The sequence below is a fragment of the Callithrix jacchus genome, chromosome 12, assembly GCF_049354715.1.
Source record: "Callithrix jacchus isolate 240 chromosome 12, calJac240_pri, whole genome shotgun sequence".
NCBI lineage: Eukaryota > Metazoa > Chordata > Mammalia > Primates > Cebidae > Callithrix > Callithrix jacchus.
In genome coordinates, this window is record NC_133513.1 from 78,809,549 (window position 1) to 78,821,946 (window position 12,398).

Consider the following 12,398-nt stretch of genomic DNA (forward strand, 5'->3'; position numbering starts at 1 on the left):
GTTATACAGTCATTATATCCTTATTCAGGAAGCAGATTTTTAAAAAATCTTTTTTCCTCTAACTATTGCAGCTGCTTCTACCAAGCAACAAAAGTAGCTAGAGAAATCATATATACACATACATGTAAAATTAGGGAAACAAGCTGCTTTATTGCCCTGATTTAAAATAAGCTCAATCAGTAGAAAAGAAAAATGCTATAATATACAGCTTGATGAGCAGCTGAAGGCAAAAATATACTCAGATGCAGTTTTAGAATTCAGGAGATATCTTACTCAATGATGTTTGAATGAGATGGAGGATATTTCTCCTCTTAATTTTTCTAAACCACTGAGTAAACAAGCAGAATTTATGTGAGGAATATAACCCAAAATAGACAGACATGTAAAAATTTCTTAAATATAATCACGAGGCTATAAAGAAAGAAAAGGACTTGCTCTTATTTGATTTTAATTTAAAAATTATATCATTTTTAAAATCCTAGTTATGAGAATTTATTGATTAAAGGATAATTTTCAGAATTCAGCAAGAAAATGTAATTTATACAAAACTGATTATTAACAATCACCTTTCATAGGAAAAGAAATACATCAGCTGTATTTCAGGGCAAAAAATAAAATACAAATTAATAAAATTATAAAGATTAAATCAATGGGCATTTTAATCAATATCTCAAAGGCCTAGGGGAAAAGACATTGAAAGTATTTTTAAAATATGAAAATAGCCTTACTCTTGACGGTCGCTGTTCGGGTACAGTTGTAAAGAATAGCCAACTCCCCAAACACTTTTCCTGGGCCCATGGTACACAACTTCACACCTTCTTTTGTAACTTCAACCTTACCATCTAAAAAAAAGAAGGGAAAAACATGTTATATAAATTCTTTCTCATGCTTCATTTGTTGCATTTTAAATGTGAAGAGGAGTGTTAGGTTCATTTGTAAAAATGCAGTTACCAATTAAAACACTGTTGTCGCCAAGAGGCAATGCAAGAAATGAAACAAAATATGTATGTTAAGAAAAGTTAAAATATTTTCTTAAATTTACCACTGAAAAGATTTGAGATGAGATCCGAAGAAACAACAAGAAGACAGAGACAAACAGGCAAACATAATATTATTCCCAATGTGTTACTAGTAAACCACAGAAATTCCAGTGTTAACGTAATTTTGAATCTGAAAGAAAACTTGAGTTAGTGGTACATTTTCTACAGCATACTTCATACTTGAAAATTCTCGTCATACTTGAAAATTCTCCCTTGAAGAGGGGAATTAATTACTTTGCTCCTTCGACATTATTTAATTCTACTCGTGGTATCTTTTTATTTAAAACATCTTGTGTGACCTGGGCATGACTGTTTTATCTACTTCCCAGCTCTGCAACATTGACTATAGGAAAAAACAAACCACAAGGGTTGGGGGAAGATAAAGAGGTGTTACAACAGTTTATGTCTGACAAAGGACTTGGAAAATGAAATGCTAAAGAAAGAAAAAGGCTAAGAAAACACTATATACTGGTATACATTGTTACCTGCAAGTACGAAAAATGCTATTCATGAGAGAAATGAAAAAAATACATATTTTTGCAAGTCATACCTATGTAGACTAAGAATTTCATCACTTAACACAATAAGGGTAGATATAAAAATACAACGCAGTCCATTTTTTTTTTTTTTTTTTTTTTGGGACAAAGTCTCACTCTTGTCGCCCAGGCTGGAGTACAGTGGCATGGTCTCGGCTCACTGCAACCTCCGCCTCCTGGTGTTCAAGTGATTCTTGTGCCTCAGCCTCCAGAATAGCTGGGATTAGAGGTGCCCACCACTAGGCCCAGCTAATTTTTGTATTTTCAGTAGAGACGGGGTTTCGCCATTTTGGCCAGGCTGGTCTCAAACTCCTGACCTCAGGAGATCTGCCCACCTCGCCTTCCCAAAGTGTTGGGACTACAGGCGTGAGCCACCATACCCAGCCCACAGCCCATTCTTGACTTCCTTCTCCCCTTCATTTTTCCTCAGTTACCTACCCACAGTCTATAGAAGAAAAGCCTAATGCCTGGCAAGAGAGCTAGCTTGTTTGAAAGGAGCTAATGCTCCTCAAGTATTTGCCAAACTTCAGGCCTTTATACTTTGATTCCATAATTTTTCCTTTATTTCTTGTGCTACCTGTAATATTTAATGTTTCATAGTGTTGACATTAAATTAACTCCTTTCCTTTTAAAATCAACCTGGTTTTATCTAGGCAATAATCTTTGTAATGACTCAGGTTTGATGTGCTGATTATTTTCAAATTTCTATGGAGATAAAATCATACATATATATTTTTATTTTTAAGTTTAATCCATATATGCAGTACATGATCCACCCTTCAGAGGACATGATCCTACACTAAAAACCATTTCACATAAATGGTATTAATGAAGAGAGAATTCTTTAGTAATTAGAATAAAAGTACATTACAAAATCTCATTATTTTGAATGGTGTATGTATACCCCGTCTGTATGTAAAGAAACTATTCGGTAATGAGCAAATTCAACAATTCAAAAGGTTTAAAAGGACTTTCTTACACAGGTATGGCCAAATATTCTAGCTTTCTCATTCTTCACTTCTTGACTGTAGGAAAGAAAACTTTTCCCCATCAAAATCAGTCCAGTAAATTCATCTTTTCATAAGCTTCACATAGTTCCCATGGCATTTTCCTTCCTTTTTATAGTGGCAAGCCTGTGCCCCTAGAAATTTCATCTACCACTCAAAAATGAAAGACAGGACAGAATATAACACAGAGGTTAAAAAATTTATACATCATCTAAAGATAGAGCAAAAGTTGAGTTCTGGTTCTCCTTTCTGTTCCTTACTGGCCTTGTAACCTTGGGCAAATTGCTTAACTTCTCTTTGCCTCTATAAAATGGATACAATAAAAGCACCTAATTCGTTGGATGATTGTTAAAATTAAATGAGATAAAACAGGAAAAATTCTTAAAACAGTGCCCTCACATAGCAAATGCTGAATAAATGCTTGCTCTTATTGCTGGCATTATTTTCTTATCGATTGTATGAAAGTATAATGAGACTGAAGCACAGTATTTCATCATCTACCACAGAAAATAACAAAGGACCATGTAGGATAATAGGAATTTTTCTTCCCAGTGGAGCAAGAATTTGTTTTCAGATTCTCTCTCTATGGGGGGCAGAGGAGAGAACCTTTTAGATCAAATCAATATCACATCCAAAGAAGAAAATAGAAACTCAAAAAATCTCACTGATCTTCCTGGATTAATGCAGTGGCTTTGTACTTTTCTCCATTTGCCTATGCCTGGCCAACATTTGACGTGATGTTTCTTGAGCCATTACACCTTAGTGGTAGAGACTCCAAAGAATAACATTTAACAAGTTTCCAATGCCTTTTAAAATTTTCTTGACCTACAGATCTAGTGTCAACTATATTAATAGATCTAAAAGCAAAATGAACAATGCCTAAAGAACTTTCATAAATAAATGATTTCGTACAAGTCTGTTTCTCTGACTCTGTGGGTTTAGGATTAAACATTTTCAGTGGAAAGAAACCTGTGCACCATGGGAGTAAAACCACTACTAAGAATTCTACTAGGCAGTTTTGGAGTTTTTAAATTTTTATTTATTTACTTTTATTTTTATTTATTTTTTATTGTATTTGGGCTCTGGGGTACATGTGTACATCCTGCGTCCTGCAGGATTGTTGCATAGGTACATACATGCCATGGTGGTTTGCTGTCTCCATCCCCCACCCCCACCCCCCAGCCTTGCCAACATCAGGCATTTTTCTGTGTTATCCCTCCCACTCCTCCTCACCCACTCCCACCCCGCCGCCGCTCTCTCCTTCCCTCCCCCGCCCAAACTAGCCCTGTGAGTGTTGTTCCCTTACCTGTGCCCAAGTGTTCTAATTGTTCATCACCTGCCTATGAATGAAAACATGTGGTGTTTGGTTTTCTGTTCTTGTGTCAGATTGCTGAGAATGATGGTTTCTAGATTCATCCATGTCTCTACAAAGGACATGAACTCATTGTTTTTTATGGCTGCATAGTACTCCATGGTGTATGTGTGCCACATTTTTTTTGTCCAGTCTATCATCAATGGGCATTTAGATTGGTTCCAGGTCTTTGCTATTGTAAACAGTGTTGCAATGAACATATGTGTGCATGTGTCTTTATGATAGAATGATTTATAATCCTTTGGGTATATACCTAGTAATGGGATTGCTGGGTCAAATAGAATTTTTATTTCTAGATCCTTGAGGAATTGCCACACTGTTTCCACAAAGGGTGAACTAATTTACACTCCCACCAACAGTGTAAAAGTGTTCCTTTTTCTCCACATCCTCTCCAGCATCTGTTGTCTGCAGATTTTTTAATGATCGCCATTCTAACTGGCTTGATATGGTATCTCAGTGTGGTTTTGATTTGCAATTCTCTAATGGCCAATGATGATGAGCATTTTTTCATGTTTGTTGTCCACATATTTGTCTTCTTTTGAAAAGTGTCTGTTCATATCCTTCACCCACTTTAGAATGGGTTTGTTTGTTTTTTCCTGTAAATCTGCTTTAGTTCTTTATAAATTCTGGATATTAGCCCTTTGTCTGATGGGTAGATTGTGAAAATTTTTTCCTATTTTTTTGGTTGCTGGTTTACTCTAATGATTGTTTCTTTTGCTGTGCAGAAACTCTTCCCATTTGTCTATTTTTGCTTTTGTTGCCAGTGCTTTTGGTGTTTTAGTCATGAAGTTCTTGCCTATGCCTATGTCCTGAATGGTTTTGCCTAGGTTTTCTTCTACGGTTTTTAGGGTGTTAGGTGTTATGTTTAAATCTTTAATCCATCTGGAGTTAATTTTTGTATAAGGTATAAGGAAGGGGTCTAGTTTCAGCTTCCTGCATATGGCTAGTCAGTTTTCCCAACACCATTTATTAAACAGGGACTCCTTTCCCCATTGCTTGTTTTTGTCAGGTTTGTCAAAGATCAGATGGTTGTAGATGTGTGACGTTGCTTCTGAGGCCTCTGTTCTGTCCCATTGGTCTATATCTCTGTTTTGGTACCAGTACCATGCTGTTTTGATGACTGTAGCCTTGTGGTATAGTTTGAAGTCAGGTAACATGATGCCCCCAGCTTTGTTCTTTTTGCTGAGGATTGTCTTGAGTATGCTGGCTCTCTCTTGGTTCCATATAGGGTTTAAAGTGTTTTTTTCCAGTTCTGTGAAGAAGGTCAATGGTAGCTTGATGGGGATAGCATTGAATGTATAAATTACTTTTGGCACAATGGCCATTTTCACAATATTGATTCTTCCTAACCATGAGCATGGAATGTTTTTCCATCTATTGGTGTACTTTCTTATTTCCTTGACCAGTGGTTTGTAGTTCTCTTTGAAGAGATCTTTTACCTCCTTTGTTAGTTGTATTCCTGGGTATTTTATTCTCTTTGTAGCAATTGTAAATGGGAGTTCACTCATGATTTGGCTGTTTGTCTGTTATTGATGTATAGGAATGCTTGTGATTTCTGCACATTGATTTTGTATCCTGAGACTTTACTGAAGTTGCTTATCAGCATAAGAAGGTTTTGAGCTGAGACAATGGTGTCTTCTAAATATAGGATCATGTCATCTGCAAATAGAAACAATATGACTTCTTCTTTTCCTAATTGAATGCCCTTTATTTCTTTTTCTTGCCTAATTGCTCTGGCTAGAACTTCCAATGCTATAGGAGTGGTGAGAGAAGGCATCCTCATCTAGTGCCAGTTTTTAAAGGGAATGCTTCTAATTTTTGCCCATTCAGTATGATATTGGCTGTGGGTTTGTTGTAAATCACTTTTATTGTTTTGAGATGAGTTCCTTTGATAGCTAGTTTATTGAAATTTTTAGCATAAAGGGCTGTTGAATTTTGTCGAAGGCCTTCTCTGCATCTGTTGAGATAATCATGTGGTTTTTGGTATTTGGTTCTGTTTATGTGGTAAATTGCATTTATAGATTTGCGTATGTTGAACCAGCCTTGCATCCCTGGTATGAAGCTTACTTGCTAGTTTATTGAAATTTTTAGCATAAAGGGCTGTTGAATTTTGTCGAAGGCCTTCTCTGCATCTGTTGAGATAATCATGTGGTTTTTGGTATTTGGTTCTGTTTATGTGGTAAATTGCATTTATAGATTTGCGTATGTTGAACCAGCCTTGCATCCCTGGTATGAAGCTTACTTGATCGTGGTGGATAAGCTTTTTGATGTGCTGTTGGATTCAGTTTGCCAGTATTTTATTGAAGAGTTTTGTATCAATGTTCATCATGGATATTGGCCTGTAGTTTTCCTTTTTAGTTGTATCTCTGCTATATTTTGTTATCAGGATGATGTTGGTTTCATAGAAAGAGTTAGGCAGGATTCCCTCTTTTTGTATTGTTTGGAATAGTTTCAACAGGAATGGTATCAGCTCCTCTTTGTATGTCTGGTAGAATTCAGCTGTGAACCTGTCTGGACCTGGACCTTTTTTTTGGTTGGTAGGCTATTAATTGTTGCCTCAACTTCTATTCTTGTTATTGGTCTATTCGGATTTCAACTTCTTCTTGGCTTAGTCTTGGGAGTGTGCAAGTGTCCAGGAATTTATCCATTTCTTCCAGATTTACTGGTTTATGTGCATAGAGTTGTTTATAGTAATCTCTGATGATAGTTTGCATTTCTGTGGAATCAGTGGTGATATCCCCATTATCATTTTTTACTGCATCTATTTGATTCTTTTCTCTTTTCTTTTTTATTAGTCTAGCTAACAGTCTGCCTGTTTTGTTGATCTTTTCAAAAAACCAGCTCCTGGATTTATTGATTTTTTTTTTTTTTTTTTTTTAGGGAGGGAAGGAGGAAGGGAGGAGGGCAGGAAGGGAGGGAAGGAGGAAGGAAGGAAGGCAGGAAGTGAGGGAAGGAGGAAGGGAGGAAGGCAGGAAGGGAGGGAGGAAGGAAGGGAGGGAGGAAGGAAGGGAGGGAGGAAGGAAGGGAGGGAGGGGGAAAGGGAGGGAGGGAGGGAGAGAAGGGAAGGAAGGAATTCAAGCAATGAGAGAGATATTGCTGACCTGGATCTAGAGGTTTACAAGTTGATTTCTTTTTTTGAGAGAAGGAAAGAAAAAAAAATGAGCAAAGGAGAGAAAGAAAGAGGAAGAGAGAGAGGGAGGGTGAATGGAAATATTGCTTTATTCTGAAAAAAAAATAGGTATTAATAATGGCCAATGAATGTTTCATTTAAACCTATTAGTAGGTGTGATGTGGTATTGACAAGAATGTATATTTTATGTATTTGAAGTGGAGAGCTCTATAAATATTTATTAAGTTTACTTGTTCTGGATCTGAGTTTGAGTCCTTGATATCCTTATTAATTTTCTGTCTCATTGAATCTAAGTCTCTATGTATCTGGGTGTTAGGGTCATTAGCTCTTGTTGTTGTGCTGATCCTTTTACCACTATATCTTTGTTGCTTTAAAATCTATTATATCTGCTACGAGAATTGCAACTCCTGCTTTTTATTTATTTATTTATTTTTGCTCTCCATTTGGTTGGTAAATCTTTCTCCATTCCTTTGAGTCTTTGTGTATCCTTGCATGTGAAACAGGTCTGGATATAACATGCTGTTCGGTTTTGGCTGTGTCTTTTGATTGGGGGATTTAGTCAATTTAAATTTAGGGTTACTGCCATTTGATGTTAACTGGCTGTTTGATCCATTGGTTGATGAAAATTCTTCTTTATGTTGGTGCTCTTTACTTTTTGGTATATTTTTAGTAAGGCTAATACTGGTTGTTTCTTTCTGTGTGTAATGCCTCTTTCAGAAGCTCTTGTAAAGCAGGCCTGGTGGTAATAAAATCTCTGAGTACTTGCTTGTTCATAAAAGATTTTATTTTTCCTTCAGTTGCGAAGCTTAGTTTGACTGGATATGAAATTCTGGGCTGAAAGTTCTGTTCTTTGAGGATGTTGAATATTGGCCCCCACTCTCTTCTGGCTTGTAGAGTTTCTGCTGAGAGATCTGCTGTAAGTCTGATAAGCTTGCCTTTGTGAGTAACCTGACCTTTCTCTCTGGCTGCCCTTAGTATTTTCTCCTTTGCTTCAACCCTGGTGAATCTAACGATTATGTGTCTTGGGGTTGTTTTTCTTGAGGAATATCTTTGTGGTGTTCTCTGTATTACCTGGGGTTGAATATTGACCTGCTTTGCTAGTTCAGGAAAATTTTCCTGAATAATATCCTGAAGGGTATTTTCCAGCTTGGATTCATTCTCTCCATCGCATTCAGGTACACCTATCAAACGTAAATTTGGTCTTTTCACATAGTCCCACATTTCTTGGAGACTTTGCTCATTCCTTTTTAACCTTTGTTCTCTAATCTTGTCTTCTTGTTTTATTTCATGAAGTTGGACTTTGACCTCTGTTATCCTTTCTTCTGCTTGAACAATTCGAGTGTTTAAAACTGTGCATACTTCTCGGAGTTCCTGTATTGTATTCTTCAGTTCCATTAATTCACTTATATTCCTCTCTAAGTTGTCTATTCTCAATAGGAATTTGTCAAACCTTTTTTCAAAGTTCCTAGTTTCTTTACCTTAGGCTACAACATGTTCTTTTAACTCACAGAAGTTTCTTATCCATTCCTTGAAGAGTGATTCATTGGGATGCGCTCATTCTCCATCAAGCCTTGTTCCATTGTTGATGTGGAACTGTGATCATCTTTAGAGGGAGAGGCGTTCTGATTTTGAGTATTCTCAGCCTTTTTATGCTGGTTTCTTCCCATCATTGTAAATTTATCCTCCTGTCATCTTTGAAATTACCAACTTTCAGATTAGGTCTCTTGATTGGACGTCCAAGTTTAGTTCCCAGGGCCAGAACGGCGGCGTTAAGACTGATGGTGCTTTTCTGCCCAGGATTCTCCTGTCTGGCTTCCTTCTTGTGTCCGTAATGGGCGACTCTGCCTTCCCCAGGCTCCAAACCTCGGTCAGAAGGGGAACCAGTCTTGTTTGCTCTGCGCCGAGAGCTGCCGCACTGAGGTGCCATCACAGCCGCTGTGCCGGTCTCAGGAGTCGTGCTGGGGACCCGTGTGGGTCCTCCAAACCTTGGTCAGAAGGGGAGCCGGCCCTGTTTACTCTGCTCCAAGAGCTGCCACGCCAAGGTGCCGGCAAATCCGCTGCGCTGGCGGCCCATATGGGTCCTCCAAGCCTCGGTCAGAAGGGGAGCCAGCCCTGTTTACTCTGCTCTGAGAGCTGCCATGCCGAGGTGCCGGCAAAACCACTGCGCCAGCCACAAGAGTCGCGCTGGCGACCAGTGTGGTTCCTCCACTGGGGATCTTCTGCTCCGTGAGCGACCAGAATTTGTCTGAAAGTGTGGTGTCCTCTAGTTCTCTGCGCTTTGACTGAGAGCTGCAATCCGGAGCTGTTCTTGATCGGCCATCTTGGTTTGTTCCCGGATTTATTGATTTTTTGAAGCGTTTCTTTTTGTGTTTCTATGTCCTTCAGTTCTGCTCTGATCTTAGTTATTTCTTGTCTTCTGCTTGCTGTTGAGTTTTTTCGATCTTGCTCCTCTTGCTCTTTCAATTTTGATGATAGAATGTCGATTTTAGATCTTTCCTTGTTTCTCATGTGGGCATTTATTGCTATAAATTTCCCTCTAGACACAGCTTTAAATGTGTCCCATAGGAGCTGGTATGTTGTGTCTTCATTCTCATTGGTTTCAAAGAGCATTTTTATTTCTGCCTTCATTTCATTGTTTATCCAGGCAACATTCAAGAGCTAGTCATTCAGTTTCCATGTGATTGTGTGGTTTTGAGTGCATTTCTTAATCCTGAGTTCTAATTTGATTGTGCTGTGGTTTGAGAGACTGTTTGTTATGATTCCATTCTTTTGCATTTGCTGAGGAGTCACTTACTTCCAATTATGTGGTCAATTTTGGAGTAAGTGCAATGTGGTGCTGAGAAGGATGTGTATTCTGTGGATCTGTGGTAGAGTATCCTGTAAATATCTATTAGGTCTGCTTGGTCCAACTCTGCGTTCAAGTCCTGGATATTCTTGTTGACTTTGTCTTGTTGATCTGTCCAATATTGTCAGTGGAGTGTTAAAGTCTCCCACTATTATTCTGTGGGAGTCTGAGTCTCTTTGTAGATCTTTAAGAATTTACTTTATGTATCTGGGTACTCCTGCATTGGGTGCATAAATATTTAGGATGGTTAGCTCTTCTTGTTGCCTTGATACTTTTACCATTATGTAATGCCCTTGTCTTTTTTGATCTTTGTTGGTCTAAAGTCTGTTTTTATCAGTGACTAGGATTGCTATCTCTGCTTTTATTTGCTCTCCATTTACTTGGGAAATCTTCCATCCCTTTATTTTGAGTCTGTGTGAGTCTTTGCATGTGAGATGGGTCTCCTGAATACAGCACACCAATGGGTCTTGACTTTTTATCCAGTTTGCCAGTCTGTGTCTTTTGATTGGGGCATTTAGGCCATTTACCTTAAATGTTAATATTGTTATGTTTGAATTTAATCCTACCATTTTGTTACTTTCTGGTTGTTTTGCCTGTTAATTTGATGTGGCTCCTTCATTGTGTTGTTATTCTTTACCATTTGCTACATTTTTGCAGTGGCTGGTACTGGTCATTCCTTTCCCTGTTTAGTACTTCCTTCACTAGCTCCTGTAAGGCAGGTCTTGTGGTGATGAAATCTCTCAGCAATTGCTTGTCCATAAAGGATTTTATTTCTCCTTCACTTATGAAGCTTAGTTTGGTTGGATATGAAATTCTGGGTTGAAAGTTTTTATCTTTAAAGATGTTAAATATTGACCCCCACTCCCTTTTATAAATATGTTGAATATTGGCCCCCCACTCCCTTCTAGTTTGTTGGGTTTCTGCCAAGAGCTCTGCTGTGAGTCTGATGGTCTTTTCTTTGTGGGTGACTTGACCTTTCTCTCTGGCTGCCCTTAGGATTTTTTCCTTCATTTCAATCCTGGTGAATCTGACAATTATGTGCCTTAAGGTTGCTCTTCTTTTGTGGTGTTCTCTATATTTCCTGGCTTTGAATGTTTGCTTGCCTTGTTAGGTTGGGCAAGTTCTCTCGGTTAATGTCTTGAAGAGTGTTTTCCAACTTGGATTCATTCTCTCTGTCACATTCAGCCAATCATCCGTAGATTAGGTTTTTTCACATAATCCCACAGTTCTTGGAGGCTTTGTTCTTTTCTTTTCACTCTTATTTCATTGATTTGATCTTCTATCTCTGATGTCCTTTCTTCTGCTTGATAGATTAGGCTGAAATTTGTGTATGCCTCGTGAAGTTCTCGTGCTGTGTTTTTTACCTCCATCAAGTCATTTATTTTCTTCCCTAAGCTGGTTATTCTAGTTAGCATTTCGTCTAACCTTTTTTCAAGGTTCTTAGTTTCTTTGCATTGGGTTAGAACGTATTCTTTTAACTTGGAAGTCTGTTATTACCCACCTTCTGAAGCCTGCTTCTGTCAATTCATCAGCTTCATTCTCTTTTTTTGTTCCCTTGATGGTGAGGAGTTGTGATTTCTGGGAGGAGAAGAGGTGTTCTGTTCTTTGGTGGTTTCATCCTTTTTGTGCTGTTTTTTTCCCCCATCTTTGTGGATTTATCTCCTTTTAATCTTTGAAATTCATGATTTCAGGAGGAGTCTTTGGGTGGACTTTTTTTCTGTTGAGGTTGGAGCTGTATCTTTTTTGGCCTGTAGAGAGTGTTGCTGGGCTCTCTCAGGTTCAGTCAGGTTGCTGGGTGGGTGGTTCTTCCCTGGGGTTTGTTTGCAGGTGAGATTGGCCCTGCCTTCCCACTGGCGACTGTCCCACTGCTCAATCTTCCTGGTTGGGGTCAAGCTGGTATATTTGCTGCTGAGCTCTCAAGTAAGGCCTTTGGTTTGAGTTCTGTGGAGGTGGGGCCTGCCAGGCCTTATGGTCTGTTTCCCTGCTTTCAACACTGCCTCCCTCTGTGGGAGGGCCCATCCCGCAGGTGTTAGTCCAAATTCCTGCCCAGGTCTCTGTGACAACTTGCTGGAGCCCGGCGGTAGCCACTGATCAGATTTGCATCGACTACCCACCACTCCCCACCATCTTGGAGGGTCCCCATGGACCATGGGTTGCAGGAGGGATGAGGTAAGCACAGGATCTGAAATGGAGCACCGAGGGGGTTAAGTCCCCCGACCTTCCAAGCTGACTGTATGTTGCAGGTGGCAACAGGCCTCCCTGGTCTTGATTTGTGCCCCTGGGTGGCTCTTGCCCTGTGGCTTCTTCCATGGGCCCAATTCTAGTGCCCTATCAGTCCCACAGAAAAGAACCTGGCACCTTGTTTGGAATTGTGAAGTCCTCTAGCCCTCTGTGTCTCATTTGCTGGGAACTGCATTTAAGCGCTGGCTTCTCTTGGCCATCTTGCCTGCCCCCCCCCCCACAACTCC

At 39.1% G+C, this 12,398-nt stretch overlaps 1 protein-coding gene across 1 annotated transcript in view; it reads right to left on the bottom strand.

The window, feature by feature from the left end:
* PRKG1 (protein kinase cGMP-dependent 1) overlaps positions 1-12,398 on the bottom strand; it is a 1,319,131-nt gene that overhangs the window by 905,109 nt on the left and 401,624 nt on the right. The window contains exon 3 of the mRNA XM_002756357.7: positions 729-842. Coding sequence (XP_002756403.1) covers positions 729-842 — 114 coding nt within the window. The remainder of the gene's footprint in view (positions 1-728; positions 843-12,398) is intronic.